The sequence below is a fragment of the Andrographis paniculata genome, unplaced genomic scaffold (assembly GCF_009805555.1).
Source record: "Andrographis paniculata isolate CXL003 unplaced genomic scaffold, ASM980555v1 Contig12END, whole genome shotgun sequence".
Taxonomy (NCBI): domain Eukaryota; kingdom Viridiplantae; phylum Streptophyta; class Magnoliopsida; order Lamiales; family Acanthaceae; genus Andrographis; species Andrographis paniculata.
Genome location: NW_026137402.1, coordinates 5,570,613 through 5,593,821, shown reverse-complemented (window position 1 = coordinate 5,593,821; position 23,209 = coordinate 5,570,613). Strand labels below are relative to the sequence as shown.

At 29.5% G+C, this 23,209-nt stretch overlaps 3 protein-coding genes across 9 annotated transcripts; all 3 read right to left on the bottom strand.

Moving 5' to 3' along the window:
- Positions 1-16: 16 nt before the first annotated feature.
- Positions 17-3,325, bottom strand: LOC127255621 (uncharacterized). Its single transcript, XM_051281255.1, has 2 exons — positions 3,133-3,325; positions 17-1,509 (listed from the first exon to the last, which is right to left on the bottom strand). Exon 2 carries the CDS (start codon positions 1,292-1,294, stop codon positions 101-103), a length of 1,194 nt encoding a protein of 397 aa, XP_051137212.1. The 5' UTR covers positions 1,295-1,509; positions 3,133-3,325; the 3' UTR covers positions 17-100.
- Positions 3,326-6,620: 3,295 nt separating this feature from the next.
- Positions 6,621-9,264, bottom strand: LOC127253456 (ras-related protein RABA2a-like). Its single transcript, XM_051278072.1, has 3 exons — positions 8,974-9,264; positions 7,247-7,733; positions 6,621-6,797 (listed from the first exon to the last, which is right to left on the bottom strand). Exons 1-2 carry the CDS (start codon positions 9,136-9,138, stop codon positions 7,254-7,256), a joined length of 645 nt encoding a protein of 214 aa, XP_051134029.1. The 5' UTR covers positions 9,139-9,264; the 3' UTR covers positions 6,621-6,797; positions 7,247-7,253.
- A 1,705-nt stretch (positions 9,265-10,969) lies between these two features.
- On the bottom strand, positions 10,970-15,425 carry LOC127253419 (YTH domain-containing protein ECT2-like). 7 transcript variants are annotated; one of them, XM_051278061.1, is made up of 9 exons: positions 15,175-15,425; positions 15,048-15,079; positions 13,772-13,827; positions 13,448-13,509; positions 12,759-12,885; positions 12,293-12,501; positions 11,736-12,146; positions 11,412-11,624; positions 10,970-11,329 (listed from the first exon to the last, which is right to left on the bottom strand). In XM_051278061.1, exons 3-9 carry the CDS (start codon positions 13,797-13,799, stop codon positions 11,153-11,155), a joined length of 1,227 nt encoding a protein of 408 aa, XP_051134018.1. In that variant the 5' UTR covers positions 13,800-13,827; positions 15,048-15,079; positions 15,175-15,425; the 3' UTR covers positions 10,970-11,152. The 7 variants fall into 7 exon arrangements, with proteins under 7 accessions (XP_051134018.1, XP_051133975.1, XP_051133967.1 ...); XM_051278018.1 differs by having other exon boundaries at positions 11,718-12,146; positions 14,190-15,079; positions 15,175-15,423; XM_051278010.1 differs by having other exon boundaries at positions 11,718-12,146; positions 15,175-15,423.
- Between the last annotated feature and the right edge of the window lie 7,784 nt (positions 15,426-23,209).

The following is a 23,209-nucleotide window of genomic DNA, read 5'->3' as shown; positions in this document are numbered from 1 at the left end:
ATAAGGATCATCTTCAAAACCAAAATTAGAAATCAGATTATTTCAAAGCTAAAGATCCTTTACAACAAAGTTTCCAGGTCGTCACAAAAATGTTAGCTAGCTAGCCGCCGCCGCCACTGCGGCGGCCTCCGGTGGCAGGCCAACCGTCGAGACTCGGCGAGCCAGGCGGGCTCGAATGCATGCTAGAATTAAACAGGTTCAGCTCCACAAAACCTGCATCCGAGACCGGCAGAGGAGGTTCTACTCCATCGTCATCCCCGGCATGATGAAATGATATCGAACCCTGTCCGGCTGAGTTTCTTGCGCTTCCTTCGACCGGGCTCCGACCGCCAATCAAAGAGCTCGACTCATCATACCCGCCGCAGGCTTGTCTTCCCGCCTCCGAATCTATTTGCAGACGCCTCAAGGATAAAGAATCGGCAATCGGTAGGTATATAACTATGCAGATAATCATACCCATGCTGCAAAAAAACAATAGAAAAGACAAGAACGAAATGGCGTCGAACAAGACGTCTCCCGGATCCGCGAGGATGGATAAGCCGAGCAGAATAGCTCTCAACGGGAAAAGGCCCGAAATCGAGACGATCAATGCGTAAACCCTTTTACGCAAACGCATACTGATGACCAAATGAAGGATTCGCCGCCCGAGCCAGAAGAAGTAAGCCGTCAATACCGTAGCGAAAAGACCGGTCAAGATTGTACTCAACAGCGGGTAAGTGCAGTGGACGATATCGTCGGCAGATCTCGGGGACGATGCCGCTTCAAAGAAATAAGACGGGATTCTTGGACGAAGCTCCTCCTTATATTTCGGGACAACGGAAATAACCGTAATCTGAAGAATGCACATCGGCAAGCAATAAAGAAGAACAAAGCCGGTAGTTTTCCTGTTCCACATCCGACTTAACGCTCCGGGAATTTGCAGAGATGCGCGGAGGAGAAACGTGAGAGTAATAAACAAACAAGGCTCGGAAAATCCTAGGTTCGAGATTATGTACCCTTTGCAAACATTTTGCTGCCATTGATGAGTGAGCTTGCCCAAGAACTTCCCTTTATGCCTCAATAGACTCAACCGAGCAATTTCACAGGCCCCCCACCACATGGCGAGAATGATGAATAAGATTTTGATGATCCACGGACCGCTGAAGTAAGTAAGCGGAGCCAGAGCTTGTCCATGGATCAGACTGCGGAGGTATAATGAATACAAAATGCATAGGACGCCGAGAAGTACCAATATGGCAACAAGACAAACGGTTACCACACCGAGTGCATCAGCAACGACTCTTGTCAGGGGCATTACCCAAATTACGGGTTCCACGCATGCTCTCCGCCAGCATGGACACAAGAAAACCCTCCACAAACGACAAGATACCTTCGAAAGAGAAGGCCAGCCGACAATCAACTTCAAAATATCATGTAAAGCCACAGAGAAACCGATTATCTGGTGCTCCTCTAGCAAAGAAGTGAAATAACTTTCCAACCACTTGAAGTGCGCGACTAACCAACCAAATCCTGCGTGAAAACCAGTAATGTGAGGATGTAGAAAATAACAATTTACCGCGCAAGGTTACAATTCATGAGAAATGACGTATACATACTCGTGTTCTTATAGAAAAAGAAGAATCCGTTCCCTTTGTATATTCATAATAACAATATGTGTTGTGAGAAGTTAAAAAGACAATTCTTCCTCCGTAAAATCCAGTGAATATGATATTCAACAATGTATATTTATTTCATCAAGTATATTATAAAATATATTACATAGTCATGTATTAAGATCATCATAAATTAAGAAAAAGGAGAATGAGAAAGCAATTGTACGGAACTATTGACTAAATGGAATCGTTATTAATGATTTTTGTTATCTGAAATTGGACATATGCACGGATGAAATAGAGTGGCAGGCTGCCATGTCACAATAGTAATCCATACATAATGTCGAGAAGCGTAAAAGGTGTGAAAGTCAGAAAGAAAGCAAGAAATCTTCTTAGCCAAACCTTTTCTATCTCAACACTAAACAGTTTGTGTTAAAGTAGGATAAATGATCTCGGCATATTACAACGGACGACTCAGCAAAAAAGGTAACATAAATAATATTTACATGTGGTTGCGCCATAGGCCACATCTAATTGGTAAATAGATTAAGAAGAGGATCCACGTGGTAAAAAATTACCCAAAAATACGAGTCACGACAAAAGATGTTGTTTCCGAAATTATAGATATCTCGATCACTATTATGATCTAACTTTCGAATTTTCCATCTAGCTGTCACTATACCACGAAAAGATTTCATTCCGAAGCTCCACAAACATTCAACGTGGCAAGACAGTAACGACTCAATAACGAACCTAACTGATTTACATGCAAATATCCTTCATAATTCCGAAAGCTGCATCCAACATCCATTCTTCATTCAAAATTTATACACACCAAAGCAAGCATTTCGCAACTGAATTTCATTAGCCTATATTCAAGCAACTATGCCACTGTTTTCCCTAGTTATAATTTATGCAAATCACATTACCTAAGAACGACAAAAGTACAGACACAGACCACAATCTAAGGGAATAATGTCATACAACCAAACTAAGAACTTCCATTGTTCTTAGCATTTCTAAAAACTTCTGAAATAGTTAAATCAACAATTTGTAAAGAAAGGAATAATTCGGCAGTGCTCAAAATAGTTCCACCACCAAAAAATACAACAAATTTCGAAATTACGAATGATCAGTAAGTAAATACTCTATAGTCTTCATATATCTCAAGTCACCTAATTCAATCTAGTTCATCCAATCCACTTAAAAATTTCCTTTCTTTCACTAACAAACACCACCGCCAACACGCCAGCAACAACCTAATCACCGTGTCGGTTCAACAAAAAACTCCAATTTCATTCAACAAGACATCAATCAAACCACAACGCGACAAATTCCATCAAAAAGCTCCTAAGCGGTGACAATTGACATGCAACAACCGGAACACCCACAGATTAAGAAACAGCGAAATCCACGCATTTGAACCAAAATGCAACTTAAAAACCAACACTCCAACTCAAAAACAACTCAACAACACCAACCAGAACTTCAAATTTCCAAAAATACAAAAAGCACCAAATCGGAAACCACCAAAAATAACCTGCGAAACAACGATCCGAGCGGTGAATCTGAAATCCAGCAGGAAAATGTCAAGCAAACCCTAGCCACAGAGAAAGCGCAGAGCAAAATGAAGGGGTAAAGCAAAGCAGTAGGCAGCAAGAGAGAAAGCAAATAGAGGACCAACAATGGAAACAAAACAATGGATGTAGAGCGGAGTAGTCTTCAAGAGAGAGAGAAAGTGTTTGCTGCTGACAGCCTGTCGCCAGCCAATAAATCCAAATTTCAGGAGAAATTTTCCTTTTTCATGTTCACCCCTCAAAAATTAATAAATTATGTCACATTTTCTTAATCAAAATCTTTTTTGCTATTTCTTAAAATAAGATTTTAAAAATTTATATAATTCTCTTATTTATCGTATACTTTTAAATGAAATTTATAAAATTATTGTAAATTTAAAGGTAGAATCAAAATACTCCCTTAGTCCCAGATACCGTGTCTGATACCCTGTCTGTATAATTAATAGATGATTAAGAATGTATTAGTAAAAATAATTATCATATAATATAAATAATTATAAATTAAGATTGATAACTAATTAGTTTAATTAAAATTAAAAAAAATAAAATTTAAAAATTTAAAATGAAATTAAAGTGTGTAATCATTTTCCAAAAAAGAAAGTGACACTGTACGTGGGACCGACAAAAACGGCAACTTGGACATGGTATCTGGGACGGAGGGGGTAAAATATATAGACAGCGTGAAAATAAAAAAATCAAATAAAATTGAATGAAACGGAGCTATCTCAGTCCACTTCTAAAAGTCACAATTATATATACTTAACATTAAAAATATTTTTATATTTATATAATTTTTTTATATAAATATTCTTTTATTAGTATTATATTGATGTATTTTTATAATTTTTTATTAATTTGTATTACATTTTAATGACGAATGTAGTATTAATTACTTTCTTTATTTGTTGGATGTATATTTATTTTGGCCGAAATTTTTAAAATATTGTATTTAAATGATAATTAATAGATAGTTTTATCATTATATTTTAGTTTGATTTAATAATAATCACGTAAATAAATATAAATTAAATGATATTTATAATATTTACTAAAAAAGAATAAATATATTTATACTTATATATTTGAAATTGAAAATTATATAATACCAAATAAAAATTGTAACTAAATAGAGTATATAAAATAATTATATTTCATAAAAGATAAATACAAGCTTAAAAAGGACAGTACATTTGTTTTTAGAGAAAATAACAATATATAATTTGTTCTTTTATTGTTTGAAATCAAAATTTAACATTATTTATTTGACAATATTTTCAATAAAAATATATTATTTTTTATAAAATATTCTTTAAAATATTATTTAAATAAAAATTTAAATTAATAATTTAATTTTAAATCACAACCAAATAAATTTTTACTTCTTTTGAATTTGTCAACTCTATTTTTGTCATTTTAGTCGGAATTTCTTTTAGAATTTTGATAATTTTATAATTATTATCATCATAATAAAAAAAATATATTAAGTAATAACTATTTTAAAAGGTATCATATAATTATATAGTAAGGCGTTACATTTGAAATTGAAAAAAATTATAATATATGTAAAGTATACGAGTTTTCTTTCTTTACTTTTATATAGAAAGAATTTTATTAGGTCAATTATTGAAATAAAATGTCAGATTTACCTCATACAATAAAATTTAATTTCAATTTAAGATGCGTAGTTGAGATTATATTTGGAAAATTAGTAAATTAATAATATAATATATGTTGATTATAGATATTGTAAATTAGATAAATATACAATAAGATATTGTTATTATTATTATTATCAGAGATATTGAAAAATTATTAAATAAAAAGGTTTCACGTATTATTTAGTTAGATGTTACATTAATGTTACAATATATATATATATATATAATATAAGAATTTTATTTCTTTGCTTTGATTAGAAATATTTTATTATTGAAATACAATATTGGATTTACCTCATAAAATAAAATGAAATTTTAATTTAAAGTGTGCGATTTAGATTATAGTATGAATAAATAGTAAATTAATATAATTTAATGTATGTTGATTATAGATGTAAATTAGAGAAATATAGAATAAGATATGATTATTATTATTATTATTATTATTATTATTATTATTACTGTAATAATAATCAAAGATATTGAATAATAATTAAAAAGATGTTGTATACTACTTTCTCCGCCTCAAACACATGCAACATTTCATTTTTTTGGTGTGTCTCAAACACCCGACAATATTTCCAAAATAGAAAATAATTAATTATACTTAATCCCTACCCCACACTTTATTCACTCACATCATCCAAATAAAATATATATTTCTCTCTCCATCGTATCACCTAATTTCTAAATTATCCTACTTAATACTACCCACCTAAAAACGGGTGCCAAAAATAAATGTTGCATCTTATTTGGGATGGAGGGAATATTATTTAGTTTGACTTTACATTTAAAATTGAGAAAGTTACATTTTATGTAAAATATAAGTGTCTTATCTCCTTACTTCTATGTAAAAAGAATTTTATTATGTAAATCATTGAAAGAGTGTTGGATTTACCTACAACAAAACATAAATTTAATTTAAATTGTGTGGTTGAGATTATATAAAGGTAAATAGTAAATTAATGTATATAAATAACTGTTTAATATTATTTGATTTGAATAAGTGTAAATAGATCAATTGGGCTTAAGATTAAGTTGGGGTTTGAACTCCAACTACTGCTTTCGTCTCATAACTAAATATCTGTTTGTTTTTTTATATGTAATTTTAGAAATATTAATATTATATTAGGATGTAGTAAAAATAAAGTAAAAATGACTAAAATAATCTTATTAGTATTGTGTGATATAAATGTAATGACATTTGTGTAAAATATTGCAAGTTGTTAGGGTATTTGTAATATTAAGTTAGATAGTACAATTACTAAAAAATAAAATAGATATTTTGTTATAGAACTGACTAAAATAAAAAAAAATTGATATTTTGTAAAAATAGGCCGTGGCCGTGGGTATAATTTAAGCTTTTCTTTTTGTGCGTTTGTTCTAAAATACTCCCTTGTTCAAGTTCAATGTGATTTTTTGGGATTTTATAATAAATTAAAAGATAATACTAATATTTTATTAATTAATAGAATGGAGTAAATTTTTTTTATATTTTTGTCTTTTAATATGAAGTAATTATATGTATAATAATATATTTGTAATTTAACTAAAAATATTTTAAAATGTTAGAATTAATGAATTTACTTTTAATATTTATATATATTTAAAATTTGAAAAATCAGGTGGAGGGGGTAAAAAGAACAGATACAATGATACAAGAGAAAAAAAAAAAAAAAAAAAAAAAAAGCTTCGATACACACATTTTTTCCAACGTGTCACAACCTAACTCCTTTCTTCCGGTCAGATTGCACAGTAATTTCATCCAATTGTATTTAAAAAATGCTGTAACATTTTAAAATATTAAAAAAAGTATTATTTCAATTCTTTTTTTTTTTTTATTATTATTATTATTTAAATTCAAAATTCAAATCCAATCCAGAGACACTTACCCATATTAATCCCCAATTTGATAGTAAAATGAAGTTTTGGATACTCTGGTTCCTATGCAAATGTAATCCCTTAATTTCCTGCAAGTGTACAACATTTTGTCGTGCAAAATATTACATTCAAACCCATTGTTAAAATTACCCAAAACTAATGTTTAAAGCCCAAATCAAAGTACAAAAGAAACACCCATAATATATATATATATATATATATATATATATAAATATAGAAAGAAAAAGAAAAGAAAAGAAAAGCATATCTATATATATATATAACCAATCTTAAGATCTTACAAATAAATTTTCATACAGCATTGCAAAAGAAACGATTTTAAGCACAAATCCATGAATAAAAAATTTTGAATGATCCATCCAATCCAATATAACAAATCGCCAAAATCTTAAAATAACATTTAAGAATCAAACAACTGAAATAATCTTAAAACCATAAAAACACAAGATTCAAAACAATCAAAAAACACCAAAAGGTAAGACAGCTATGGAAGAAGGAAGAAGTTAGTCCGGCTGACCTGAGAATCAGGAACCAGAGCAGCAAGCCCTCTTTCCGGCGCCGTCTTGAGGCCCGACGACGAGGGTCGTCCCTTCTTTGACGCTCGTCGCAGATTCGCTCGAGGGAAGCGACTTCTTGCTGATGATCCTGTGAATCTCCGAAAGGATGAGGTGGAAAGCGCTCTCGACGTTGGTGGCGTCGAGGGCGGACGTTTCGATGTACGAGAGCCCCTCCCTTTCAGCATAGCCTTGAGCGTCCTCGGTCGACACTGCTCTGAGGTGTTTCAGATCGGTCTTGTTTCCGATCAGCATTATAACGATGTTGGCGTCCGCGTGATCCCTCAGCTCCTTCAACCACCGGCTCACGTTCTCGAATGTGATTGGCTTTGTAACGTCGTACACAAGAATTGCTCCGAGCGCGCCGCGGTAGTATGCGCTTGTTATTGCGCGGTATCTCTCTTGCCCCGCCGTGTCCCATATCTGAGCTTTTATTGTTTTCCCATCGACCTGCGGATTAACCCAAAAAAATTCACTCAAAAACAAATATTAAACGACCATTTCACTTACAAACTTAAGTTGCAAAAAAATAATAACTACTTGTTTATATATTATAGAGTTAACCAACAAGTTCCCTCGTACAAATCTTACATGTAGACAATACAAAACATCTGGACTCTGATACCAAAATGACAATATCACCTAAAAACTAAGAGTATGTTTTTTTTTTCAAATAAAAGATTTTACTATTCAATCAGCACTGTTCCCAATAAAAAAAATATTAGTACCTGACAAAACATCACATTAGAATACTATTTAGCCTAAAACTCAAATTACTACAAAAATTTCCAATCAAAACCTGTCAAAACCTCACATTAGAATACTATTTAACCTAAAACTCAAATTACTATGAAAAAACAATTAACACTCCCAAATGTACAAGGTGAATTTATGAAAAATACGAATATTGTATGTGGACGATGAAGAATAGGTTGTTGTGTGACTCGAATTCAGAGCTTCCCGGCTTTGATACTATGTTAAAAATAACTATCTCACTTAAAAACTTAGGCTTAAAGAAATACACACTATTTATTTATTTAAATATTATTGAGTTAACCACCAAGAAGCACATCAAATATTGCTCGAAGATCAAATTATTAAGAACACATGGAGGCTTCATTCCATGTACAAAGAAAGGGCAATGAAGATCTCTGTGTGCTGTATTCAAGCTTTTCCAATCGGCATTCATGGCGGAAAGAAATGCATCTGGTAATTGTTCCACTTGAAATTACGTAATTAAGCAGATAGTTCCTAAATCAACACAGGGATTTACCACTCCTCAGAAATCCAACCGACATTATATGATCATAACCTAACATTTTGATACCGAAGCTAGTAAGCTACAAATGCAAAATCAGAGTGCAATTAAGAATCTCCTCAACACACAAGAGAAAGACGAACTGAAAAATTCATTAACTACTCCAGGCAGTAGTACTTCAACCCTACGAGATCAGATCCAGGAATCGATAATCGCCGATCAGAGATCACATCAAAGCACCAAATCTCGCTGAATTCCAACTAAATAAAACACATTTCTTCTCCCACCAACAACAGTGAAGGAAAATACACAAACATATATATATATATATCAGCGAAGAACGCCGATCCTTTTGTCCTCGATCCTCTTTTCCTCAACAATCAAATCAAATCAAATCATGCCAAAAATAGATGCGGTCTAAAATCAAATCACCTGAAGAGTACGAGTGGCGAACTCGACGCCGATGGTGGATTTGGATTCCAAACAGAACTCGTTGCGCGTGAAGCGGGAGAGCAAGTTGGACTTGCCGACGCCGGAATCTCCGATCAAGACGATCTTGAATAGGTAATCGTAGTCCTCATCGAGTCTCCTCGCCATCAAATCAATGAAGCAAGCAGCAGCAGCACCGCCTTCAGTGATGAGTCTCTCAGTTTCAGGTTCAGTTTTCCCCTTTCCTTCCCTTCCCTTCGGCTTCGGCTTCGGCTTCGGCTTCGTATTTCTATTTATATAATATATATATATATATATTCGTCAATTGTTCTTCTTCTTGTTCTTCAGCCCAGCCCACTCTGAGCTGTCTTTCAACGGTCCGTTGAAAAATATTATTTTAATGACTAAAAATATATCCCTTACATTTTGACTACCTTGATTTTGTTCTTGACTTATTATTATTATTATTATTATGGTAGATTAACGGTGATGGGTGTGTTTGTTTTTTTATTCTAATTTTTTTTTTTTTTAAATTTTAATAAAAAATATTATTTTATTTTTTACCCAACATCAAATCAATGTATCATTTAGACTAAAATTCAAACTATTATTTTAGTTTTAAATAAAAACTAAACAAGCTGTATTTTTATTAGTGAAGTTTATCTTACTTAAATTTTTTTAAAGAGTGTATTTATTAAAATTTAACAAATATAATTGAAGTAATATATATATATATATTTTTGATAATGTGATAGGTAAATTTGGACGCTGGGTTTGCCACCACCACCAGATTATTCATTGCCAGACAATGTATTTAAAATTTTGTATTGTGGTTCTAGTGGGTTATGTTTAGTTTAAGTTTTAAATTTAAATTACTATTACTATTCAATTTACGATAAAAAAAAAAATATTTATTCACATAAAATATTATATTAAAGTATTATCTACAGTAAATTTTGAATAAAAATACCAATTTTACATAAAACCAAATATAGTAATATACATATTTATTTTGAAATTTGAAAAGAGACGGTCTAATATATCTTATTTTTGGGTAGAGAATTAAACCTCTTATTACTTCCCTTGCCAATTTCAATTTCAGTGCCCAAAATTAATTTTGGTATTTGAATACCAAAATTCCAAAACATGTTTCACTCAATACCAAATATAACACTTTAATATCAATCACACAATTAAATTTTATTTAAATAACGAAATCAAATAATTTTATTTCAAAAAAACATATCATTCCATTGTATAATTCATTCCATAACGTCTATATTCTAATTAACTATATAGTTTATGCTTGTATTGCTTGATGCTCACCATCTGATTAGAAATCTCGCAAATGTTAAAATTCTGGGGCATTTACTTGAGGTTTTGACTTTTGAATAGTAAAATTTTGAATTAAAATAGTTATTTGATGTGATATAAATGTGTATTAATGTGATATTTTGAATGTAAAATTAAATTTTAGTATAATAAAATAAATGAAAATTAAGTATCTGATTTGATTTTTTTTTTTAGAAAAAATAAAGTTAAAATAGTAAAATCTTGATAAGTTCTATGAATATATATATTATTAGTTTTTAATTAATTATTATGATTTACAATGAGACAAAAATAATTTCTTTATTTATTTTATAAGTAAAACCCCCCGTATATGAATGCATAAATATTTTATTTAACAAGTAAAAGCCTTGAAAATAAACTGCTAGTAAAGTATTCTCTATATATTCTATAGCATGCATTATTACTTAGTAATATTGGAAAAAATTGGTTAGTAGTATTTTAATCTATAATTATTTTCGGCAAATTATTTTCTATGCCTAAGCTAAAATATACAATTTAAATGGAACGGATAGAGTAATATTTACTAAAATGAAAAATAGCTGAAAATAATTAAAAGAATAGTTTTTTTTATAAATCAAACTTGGGTGTTCAATATGAACTAATCGAACCAAACTGAACCGAACTTAAACAAAAAGAAACTAAGAAATTGTTCGAAGAGTACTCAATTTGAGTTCGTACCTTCACTCTGCAGGTTGCTGTTGCTGCTGCTCTAACATCGAATAAATATCAAAAGAATTCGAAGAAGACAAAGTAGCAGCCATTTCACGATCATCAATATCCGTTGTTTAAAACCAAACCCGATCGATCAAATGCCGAAAGAAAGAGACACCTACCGGCTACCATTATCTCCTTCTGCTGATCTAGCTTCTCCTCGAGTTTCGGCTATCCTCCTCGCTCTGAGGCCCTTTTCTCGATTCTCATAGTAACCAAAGTCGTCGAGTATGGACGTTGTCGAAGAGTAGCTCTTCATTATTCTCAGCATTTCGAGCCCTTGTTTGAATCCAATCTGTCAAAAAAGTACGAATTCTCATGTCACATTTAGCGTCGACTTTTTTTCTAATCTTAGCAGAAAACTAAAACAGCAGTACCTTGCCCGTGTCCCATCTGTGAGTGATGATCTTATTCTCGCTGTTGTCGGGGTCAATGTGCCGAAAAACTGCATTCGGGACATCTTTAATTATATGCCATGTAATGGGAAAGAACCCTTGCCAGTCTTTGGTTAGCCAGAAGTTCAAATCTTTGGCGAAGTCTACTGGCCCGATCATCTCGGCAACCCCCACCGTCTGTCCGCTCTTGTTCACCTGAAGGTAAGGGTAAGGAATTTATAAAGATGGCGATAACTTTTACCATGTAATGGCGGAGAAAAGAAAGGAAAAGAAGAGCAACGAGCTTACTGAAAAAAATAGCAATACCGGACACTCTTTCCCCGTCTCAATGCTTTTAGCTTCGTATTCCTCGAAAGCAGCATCGAGTTTCTTATTACCGTTCGGGGTGCTCGACCAAACATTGTATTTGATGGCTTTGTGAACGTCGTCCTCGTTGACAGGCTTTATCATGAAAAAGATCGCATCCTCGTACTCTACTGGAAAATCTTCTGAGTTATAGTTATACCTTCCTGGTTCTAGCACCAGTCGTGCAGCCTCACCAGACTTTGATAAATTATTCCTACCACTGTAAAACCTCGGGCCACGGCCGCATGTAAAATTGGTTAGTGATCCATTTCGGCCATCACTTTCATGTGAATTGTACCGGCCTCTGTCATAACCGGCTCTATGGTTTGATTGGTAATCCACAGGGCTACTTGATCGGGCATTAGAACCAATCTGCAACGTTGAAAATAAAAAACATTCGGTTAAGTCTGCAATGTAAAAGGAACGATCAATCAAGAGTTTTCCAATATGAATTTTGATACGATTCAAACATACGATATTTTTCTTGAACTCACTTAAAGCATTCCATTCATATATACCTTGCTCGGTGGCTTCTCGGGCATACTTTGATGAACAGTTTTTGGAGAATCAGAAGATTGTTTTAAGTTAGGATTTGATGGAAAATCCAGGGTTCGGTCAAATTGATTGTTGTTTGTTCTAACAAAGGAATATCCACTTGGCTTCCTGGTACCGGCTGGCCTGCTAAAAATATGAGTGGACCTCGGATGCGCAAATGGCCCATTGTATCCTACAGAGAAAAGGGATTAATACTACACACAGGAGAATACCACAAAGAACTAATGAACAACGGGACACAGTTCATGATGAGTCGAATGCCAAAACCACAAAAAACAGGGTCGCGAATGCATTATAATTGTCGGGAAAACCAAAACACATGTAAACTCCAGGTTTTTCCGGCACTTCCTAGTTGCATACTATGAAAAAGAAAACCAATTTAAAGTTCGATATACTCCAAAGTTCACCTTGATAGAAAATAATAATTACCTCGGTTAGTGGAAGGACGAATAACCTGTTTCAAAGCTGATGAGTGATCAACATGTTGATCTCGCGATGCATTATCACTCACAGGTGATGCAGCAGAAATTGGCTCAGATGGAACATCGTCCTTCCCCTGAAAAAAAAAACTAGTAATTATTGAACCTTAAAATCGAGCATTCTGTGAGGAACAGAACAGCGAAAATTATTGAGGATTGAACTTTTACTACAATTGGCTCAAAAGAAAAATGAAAGGGGCAATAAAAAAAACACACTCTAGTGGTAGAAAACAACTGTTTCTAATTCATAGAAACAGATTCCAATCGAGTGTCATCCACCATTTGACATCATATAAATGGTGATAAGATAGACTATTTCATGCTTCTTATGCTACGAGGAAGGGATTACATTTTGCAATAGTAACAGAAAACCAAAAGCATCTGTGAAAAAACAATGCAACCATCATTGATCGATATGCAAATAGAAAAAGGGGTTTTCATTCTCACTTGGCTTTTAAAACTTCTGAATAATCAATACTTCTTTTTTTCAAATATTTTTGCAGACAATTGGACTACACTGAAAGACAACAATTCAGACTCACTCGAACATAGTAACAGAACTCAGAATAATACACCTTCGCAATATGGGACAAACGGAAATATATGATCCTAAATCCAATCAAAACGATGAGCTGGTACCTTAACTTCATCAAAAAGTTCAGGAGGGGTTTCAGAAGTCGGATCCGATCCCAGAAGCTCAGCTGCAATATAATGGTGTTCACCAACATTACATATAGTCCTTTTTTCTTTCATCAATGAAATGCATTCGTAAATATAAACATCAACTCTATAGACTTGGGAAATGATGCAAATTAACTACAGAATTTATATGTTGAATCTACCGAATATGATATCCTATTAATGTGCCACAGAATTTAGACGGTAGATTCGATTAGCAGGAGATGCTAGGAGGTAATTTCATCGACAATATAACATGGATCATTTAAAGCCAAACCAGCATACGTGATTCAACATTCTCTCCGTCAGTCATTCTTTTTGCCCAACGTCAAGGTTTCAACCTACAAGAAAACCCCAAAAGAAGGAAAATACATAAAATGAAAGATCGAGAAGATAAAAGGAACTAAAAACCCTTGTATAACACCTGGATTACTTCCACCACGAAAATCAACTTACAAATACAAATGATTCTTTCTGAATATAATACCAAATCCTAAACCCTAATCATAAAAGATTTCCCCGAATAATTGCATAACACCATTAATATCCAAAGAGAAACCATCAATTGACACCTCAAACCACAAGTAGATGGCCAATTTCAAATTAATTCTAAAAAGGATTAAGGTTGCAAGGCGTCAATTCTTCAACACAATCCAAAAAACAAAATCGGGTGATGAATCCACCCACCGGAGTTCGACAATACCTGATCCACCTCTCGGCTAATCACCAACCCTCCGGAAATAGGTTATATGAGAGCAACCAAGTGATTGTGAGTGAGATAGATGTGATAGCAAATGAACAATGACAATGATTAAATCTGCTTCAACCAGTTTCTAGTGGCTTCTAGAGCAATGCTGAGTTTTAAATCGGAAGGCCCCGAATGCGACTTTTCAATTACGAATTTGCTATATATATATATGTATGTATACACACAGATATGACCTAAAAAGCGTGCTTAAATGGGCTTAAACAGCAATAGGCTACGCATCAATCTGAGCCAATGCAAACAGTCATTTTAAAACCACATCATCTACTGAATCAATCAAGAATCATTCTGCGCCAATTCAAACAGTCATTTTTAAAACCGCATCATCTACTGAATCAATCAAGAATGAGTGCTTAAAGTTTCGAAACAAAGGAGGAGCCAAAACTCCATTAAAAAACAGGGAGGGAGAGATCCTCCTGCAAGATTGTCCCTATCATCCCATAAAATAACACATTAAAGTTTCTTAAAACAAGAGATGGTTCAAATAGTTCTACAGCACATTTGATGGATGATCCAATCCACAAAAATACACACACTAAGGCCGAGGAACACAAAAGTTCAAAATTAAAAAGAAAATAAATATTCAGGAAAATGCAATTCCGATGAATCCCCATATATCCATCCATTAATTTAATTTAATAAAAACAAACAGAACATAACAGAATAGAACCATAGGAATGAATGTGAGTACCAAATGCCATTGTTGTACACAAAACTAATCATGCAGGAAACCCCAACAACGAATTGAAAACATGATAGAATTCTACATAGGCAGAGCAGATTTTCACATCTTACTTCTTGTGTCTTTTCCCGGGCGATTCTGAAAACTGCACACACACATATATATACATGAAATGCGGGGTGGGGTGGATTACCAGTAGAGAAAATGAAAGAATAGTAAAGGGAGATAAGTAGAACTGACACGATGGGGGCGTGGCGTCTGTACCCCTTAACGGCACCGCCAAACCCTCGATCGGATGCGACCCCTCCTCCCCTGCTTTCGCTTTCTTGACTAGAAGTGAAGAGATAGTCGTTGTTTGCGCACAGTATATAGTACTGCAATTTGGGGCTTAATTTTGCTTCGACGATCCTTAATTAGATTATCTCGAATTAACTACTGCTTACCTTATCTTCGTCAAGAATCATTAAATCGAAAAGGAATTTGTCAGAATTAGGGTGTGAAGTGTGAACTATATGGTGTAGGAGGGATTTTTTATTTTTTATTGTTTTATTTTTGTACTTGTTATATGGCATACTCACGTGACGGGTGTGTTTATTTGTTATTGCGAGGATTATTTGTTATTGCGAGGATTATTAGGGATATTAAAATAATGTATAATCACATATTTTGTGAAATAATTTTTTTTTTTTAAAAAATAGAGTTTAAATATTAAAACTTATAAAGTTAACTTTTGGGATAAAAAACACACTGTTTATATATATATATAAAGTATTAATATTATTTAAATTAAATTTGTTCTAGCCAAACACAAAGAAATACACCCTATAAGACAAGTTAACTTAAATTAAAATTTTAAAAATAATTCTATTATAAATTTATATAAACATTTATATTATTTAAGTTTATGATTTCATAGTTCACATGTATTTATTGTTTTTTTTTTTTTTTTGACAAATTTTAACTATGTTTTATTTTTTCAGTTTACTATTCTTCTACTGTCTAGTTATCTTGTCACTTAAAATTTTGAAATTTAGAACATTTGCATGTACTTTTAATAGCATGTTGTTCAATACTGAAATTGTGATAAAAAAAATTGATCTCATTTAAGGTTATTGAAATATATAAAAATAATGAAAATATAATGAAGAATATTATATAGTTATTTGAACTCTCTTTAAAAATTTTTTTGTAGATGTTTTCAATTGGAGAGATCTTAGATTTAATTTCTTTGGGGATTTTTTCAATTATTATTTTTGATATATATGCTCTCGTACTAACGAATTTTCCGTAAGAATAAAGATACATAAAAAAAATTTGTAAAATGATCTTCAATACATACAATACATTGAAAAAAACTACTGATTTAAATGAATAGAATTTTATTTATTTATTTGTTTTTTTTAAATGAAAAATATTTTTGATATAAATAATATCGGAGAAGGTATTTTCAAACTACTACAAGTAGCAATCGAAGAAATCCGATGGACGATGAACTACTAACTCTTCAAACAAAACACATTATTTTTTTTTTTTTCTAATAGCTTCAATTTCTAACTAATTTATAGTTACAATTTTATCGAGTTTAATATATATTTTATGATCGAAATATTGTATTCAATAATTATTTTTATTAATTTATGAAGTATAATAACAATACAAAAAATTAAATTAAATAAAATTTTGAAAGCTATAAGACTCTACAATAGCACTAATGTTGGTTATGCTTGTTTTATGTGTGAATTCAAATAATTTTTTTATATTACGGTAAAAGTTAATTTAAATTAAAAAAATTACATCAATATTTATTTATATTACTTAAAATAATTATTACTCCAAAATTTCAAATCTAACTCCAAAATCTACAAGCAAACATATCTGTTGCTTTTGTGTTGTAAATAGTTGTTTTTTTTTTCATAAAAAATATACTTGTTTTAAATGTTTTCTATTATTTCTAATTATATTAATTGTTTTATTTTTTATTTTTATATATATTTATTTTACTTACTTTTTCTATATTCTATAAATACAATTTATACTATTATTTCATACGAAATGTAGAGGAAAAAAATGATCAAAATTATATTCAGTGCAATATTTGATTTGTACTGTGAGAACTTAGGTAACTGTAAATTGTATTTAGTAGAAGAATTTAAGTTAAATTATGTAATGATAGAAAAAATATATATAATTTTTATTTGAATGATGTAATAAAATAAGATCAATTATTTATTATTTTAGAAATATTACAGAATATTTAATATATATATATATATATATAAAATTATTGCAAATGATATGAGATAGATTGAGCATTATTTAAACTAAAAGTAAAACATGAAAGAATTTTGGAACATTATTTTAAGCACTCAAAGTTTTTACATATGTTACAAATCAACCACTATTTCTTACTAAATTAATTCAATAACATAAAAAATAAAAAAATTACTTTTAAATCCTCCATAATTGAGATGGGTCAAAGCCCAAGCTTATTAGAGATTTTGGACCTATTTGAACTTTTTTTTTTTAATGGTAGATTTGTTGTTGACATGTGTGTTTGTATTTTGTGTATACATATATTATTACAATTTGATATCTTTACCAAAAAAAAAGAACATTTTGACAAAAAATTAAGAATTGCATAGTTAAAAAAATAAAGGAAGTATTTAAATATCTTAGGACGCACAAATCAAATTCTTCAATAATGAAAAACGATATTCCTCTCTTATTTACGACCAATTTATTTAAGTTAATAGTTGATATTTATTGACAAAAATTAACATATGTGCATAATTAAATATAACACATTTATTATATGTGAATTTTAGTTTGAACCCATCACCTCGATTAGAGGTCTAATCCCTACACCACCCTGCCATCCTTACGGAACTTATTTATATTTATTTTTTGCTGTGTGTGTGAGAGGCTTGTGTGAAATCAGTGTTGATTCACGTGTGAGTGAGGACCACTAATCCACCACTTATCACAATTCAAAATTAGGGTTTCCTTTCTTTGAAAATAATAATAATAATAATATAATAAATAAATAATTAAATAATTAGGGTTTTCTGTCGAAGATGATGGATGACTACTCACCATCACCGCGTGGTTTGTTTGTTTTCAGTTTGGATTAACTTTAAAATTTTAAGTTTTGTCAATTCAAATTAATGGTAAAAAATTAGAAACAAAAATATCAGTTTCTTTAGTATATTTAGCAGGGGTTTTAATTAATGTATTACTCTGTTCCAGATACAGTGTATAATTAGTATATAATTAAAAATATATTACCAAAAATAATTATTATTTAATAACAATAATTTTAAATTAAAATTGAAATAACTAATTAGTATAATTAAAATTAAAAAAAATAAATTAAAATTTTTAAAATAAATTCAAAATGTATAATACTTTTTCAAAAAAGAAATTAATATAATAAGTGGCACATACAGAAATAAAAGACATTGATAAGAGCTACGAAAGGGATATGTCGGTGTTTTTTTTTTTTTATTACAAAAAAATATTAATAGACTCGTGACGAAATAAATACTTACAAGAAAAGGAAGAAATAAAATGGATCGGATACTAAATTCAGCTACGCTATATCAAATTGAAGGAATAGGTGTTGTTAAAAAGAAAAATTAACACCCATTTTAGTAACAAAAAAAAAACTTTTAAAAAAATATGTTTGCTCAAAATTGTGTATCTTTCAATAAATAAAAATTTAAAATGATTACACATAATTCGTATATGATTCAACTCAAATTTGATGTTGTTTAACATAATAATCTTAAAAGTATAATGAATGTCACAATCAAATTATATAAAAAAATAATTAAAATTTGCAAGTGTAGGTACAACACATTCATAAAACTATATCTTGAATTATTTTCAGATTGAACCTAAAAACAATTAATTAATTTTCTGTAATAGTATTTTATCATCTAACAATATAATTATAAAAATTAAATTCAGATTGAATCCCTTAATTCTCTAAAATTATATATGCAATTTAAACATTAAAAAAAAAGGGTATAAAAGCTCCTATTCTTTTTTATTTTTTCTTTAAATTATCGTTATTTCCTATAAAATTATATTATTTATTCTTACAATATATCATATCGAAATCACTATTCAAACATAAATCAATAAATAGAACCAAACTCAAACAAATTAAGTCAATCTTGCATGGTTTAGGCCCTATTACAAAACCACCATAAAAAATTCATCGATAGATTAAAACGAATAAACCATAGAAATGAAAATAAATTGCAAAAAAAAAATAAGTGAGACAGCGTCCGGTGAACACGTCCAATATGACATCTAATATATTCCCTCTCGCTTTATTTATATGATCGATCATAAACTAATCTTAGGGATCAACACATACACAAATTCTTTTGAATGAGCTTTAAAAAAATGCTCCTAGATGCCATCTTTAATATATATAATTGGGGACTTATATCCAATTATCGGTGTACGTATAGGTTTTGCTTACTTATGTTTTCAATTATTTAAAATTATATCTATTTTTTTTTTCCCTAAGTATTACTATTACATTTAATATTTATTTTTCAGTTATGTTAAAAAAAAAATAATTTAAAACATTATATCCAATAGATATTTACATAATGATCCAACATTTATTTTTATTAAATTTTGTTTACTTAGAAATTTGATTTTGAATTTTTGGATTTCAATCTCGGAATAAAGGGTGATGTTTTAAACATGCTCAAAAAGTAACACCCTATAATTTTATTTATTTATTTAAAAAATGATAAAAGAAAAAGGTACAAAAGCAAAAAAGAAAGATGAAAAAAAAAAAGCATGATTTGATTTATTTATTTTTATTATTATTATTTGGGAAAATTCAAAAGAATACTTGATTTGAATGGGCCATGCAATATATATATATATATATAATAATATATATTCTATTTTCTTTAGTAAATTGTCTCATACTAATATTCTTTTTTATTGAGGTGACTCCAATACTTAAAAGTTATGATATTGATTTCATGTCAAATTTTGGTCCAAAATATTGTCTCTCTTGACTATGTATTGAAAGTTTCATTTAAATAATAAAAAAGAAATAGTGGATACTTAAAAATAGTGTAATAATATTTTTGTCTTTGTTTTTTTGGTGTAAAAGTAAAGATGTGATATAAAGTAAAAATATTTGTAAAAAAAATAAATTATTTAATAAAAATATTTACTTTATAATTTAACGATTTAAATATGTATACATTTTAACTAGACGAAGAGATGTACGTTATTTAAAATACTACTATTTATTTACTTATATACAAATCAAATCATTAAATCAAATCTATTTTTTATTTAATTTAATTCGTATTTGAAATCATGTTACACAATTGTCAAATTTCACATAAAACATTATTTTAATTATTTTTTATATTTGTACTATTCTCAATTTCTTGATCCAAATTCAACCTTGAAAAACTCTATACTTTAAAATATTTGCAAAATATATTTAAAACAATTTGAATTTGTAAGATTTGTTTCGTTGTAGTTTAAAATGATTTGAAATGTAGTGTATTATTTAAGTTTTAATTTAAATAGTATTTTGATATTATATTTTGTAAAAAAATAATATATTTTATTAAAAACTGTATAAAATAAATAATTTTAATTTTAATTTGAAATGCTAACATGAACGAATTGTGTAAATAATATAAAAATAATGAATGATTTTAATATATTAATTTTTTTGAAAAATATATCTTTTAGAAATGGTAAAAGAAAGACACCCCAGTATCTCTCTCAAACATTTTGTGTATATATATATATATATATGATTAAGTTTGAAAAGCCAATCTTTATTATTATTATTATTATTATTATTATTATTATTATTGTTATATAACTTTCAAAGAAGCTTTGATTGTGTTGTTGAAAAAAGGAATGTATGCATGTTATGCTATGTGATCTTATAACCCTTTGTTAGCATATATATATATATATATATTCAAAAATGACTTTTCGTATTAAAATAATTATCCCAAGTTTTCACAATATATTTTATTAAATATTCAAAATTTACTAATTTTAAAATATTCAAAATTTAAAAAAAAATCATATATAAAGGGAGCTAAGTTATGTGATGCTAAGTCTTCCATTCACTAAATATTCATTGTTAAGAAATGATCGACTGATTCAAGGTGAATTTGTAACTTGACGTCAAGAGTTCAAACTTTTTACATTTTATATCGTTAAAAAACTCATATTCGGTGGCTATTTATCCAGTACGCACTAGGAATTCTCAAATTATAACATAATAATAATAATAATAATAAATAAATAAATAAATAAATAAATAAAGCAAAAGTTGCATCATCTTTGTTGTCCCTCTTTTGTCATTCTGCAATCATATTCACCATATCCTCATTTCATTCATCACTTAATTATACATATATATATATATATTATTTATTTATTGTTTTTAATTTCTCCTATCAGAACTTTGTCTCTAACTCACAAATAAAATAAAATCTATTTGCAATATGTATGTATATATATATATATATATATAGTTGAAGAAGCTAAGGAATGATATATTGTTGTGTGCAGCCTTAGTTTGAAATATAATGCTTTGTGCTGCTGGAAATTTGGCAGCTTTAACTTGTTGCTTTTCACCTTATTAATAATAATAATAATATGTTAATATATATATATGTATGTATGCCAGCATGTAGGTTTGGTGTGTGGTGTGTGTCCCCATTACCCATATTTGTTCTGCCACCAATTATGATCATATTCTTCAACTATTATTATTATTATTATTATTATTATTATTATTATTAGTAGGGTGATCTATTCTTTTAGTCCCGTAATTGGATCTTTTTATTATTTTAGTTCCATAAGTGGAGCATGTCGCAAATGAGTTTAATAAGTGAAAAATTTTCGTTGTTTTAGTTCTCTGGCGCTAAAGACGCCCGCGTAGTTCGCTGGAAACCACTTGTCCGCTAGGTCAGCAACACCTGACGGACACGTGGATTTTATTTCATTTTTTTAATTTTTTTAATTGGACCAAATAAAAAAAGTTAAAAAAAAAAATTAAATCAATTTTTAAATAATTAAAAAAAATGAAAATAAAAAATAATAAAATCCACGTGTCCGCCGGGTGTCTAGCCTCCGGCGAGCCACGCGGGCATCTCCGGCGCTGGAGGACTAAAACAATGAAAATTTTTTACTTATAAAACTAGTTTGCGATAGCCTCCACTTACGAGACTAAAATAATATGAGAATTTAATTACGAGACTAAAAAATAATTTACCCTTATTATTATTATTATTTATTTATTCACATTTCCACAGCTCTAACAACCAAACATCATTTTGAGGTATTATGATTATTATTATTTCAACGTTTTGATTACCACGTTGATATGAAAAAAAATAAATAAAAAATAACGGTACTGATTTTTTCAAACAATAGAAATAAAATTGTGGCCATAGTATATGCTCTTAGTGCAAATAGCATTTGTAGTGAAATAAGAAATGTGTTATCTATTCATATTTAAGGTAAGCGCCTTTATAGAAATATGTAATCTGCTATATGAAAGTATGTCATTTCCGATATAAAAATATATAGTGTGCTTCTAAATTAATATCATATGCTATCAATATGATGATAAATTTAGCACCGTAATTGCCGACTATTTGCAATGATCATATTCACATTAGAAAATCCAATTAATAACTCGGTTTAAATATTAAAATTTTAGAGTTTTGAATAAAATCTTAAAATAATAATAATAGAAAAAGTATTTAATACTTATGAAATATAAAAATTCAATAATATTTAGCTCAATGTCTAACATTACAAATACCTTACAAGTTACAATATATTACACAAATGTAATTATCTTTATATCACACGTACTAATAAGGTTATTTTAATCATTTCTACTTTATTCCTACTATATCTTAATATAATACTAATATTTCTAAAACTACGTGTAGAAACAAATGGATATTTACTTATGAGACGGAGGAGAAGAAATAATAAAAATAATACAACACACACCATATATATATATATACATAATTTATATTAATATAAAACAAATACAACACATAAACTGAAGCATACGATAATTGTTCACATAAGACTTTAGAGCAATCATCCGTAATATTGCTCTATTTAAATTTGTAGAATGAAAAAACATTTAATGTAATAATTTTCTTAAATTTTTTCTTATTTTATTAAAAGTTAAAACATCTATGTAGTCATTGTTATATATAAATTTGATTTGTAT

Excerpts from the sequence above, each read along its gene's own strand:
- LOC127255621 (XM_051281255.1), bottom strand. The coding sequence starts at position 1,294 with ATGCCCCTGACAAGAGTCGTTGCTGATGCACTCGGTGTGGTAACCGTT.
- LOC127253456 (XM_051278072.1), bottom strand. The coding sequence starts at position 9,138 with ATGGCGAGGAGACTCGATGAGGACTACGATTACCTATTCAAGATCGTC. Across the intron at positions 7,734-8,973 it reads TCGCCACTCGTACTCTTCAG|GTCGATGGGAAAACAATAAA; the intron begins GTGATTTGATTT and ends GTTAATCCGCAG.
- LOC127253419 (XM_051278028.1), bottom strand. The coding sequence starts at position 13,799 with ATGACTGACGGAGAGAATGTTGAATCAC. Across the intron at positions 13,510-13,771 it reads CGGAGAGAATGTTGAATCAC|CTGAGCTTCTGGGATCGGAT; the intron begins GTATGCTGGTTT and ends ATTATATTGCAG. Across the intron at positions 12,502-12,758 it reads TCGTCCTTCCACTAACCGAG|GATACAATGGGCCATTTGCG; the intron begins GTAATTATTATT and ends TTTTCTCTGTAG.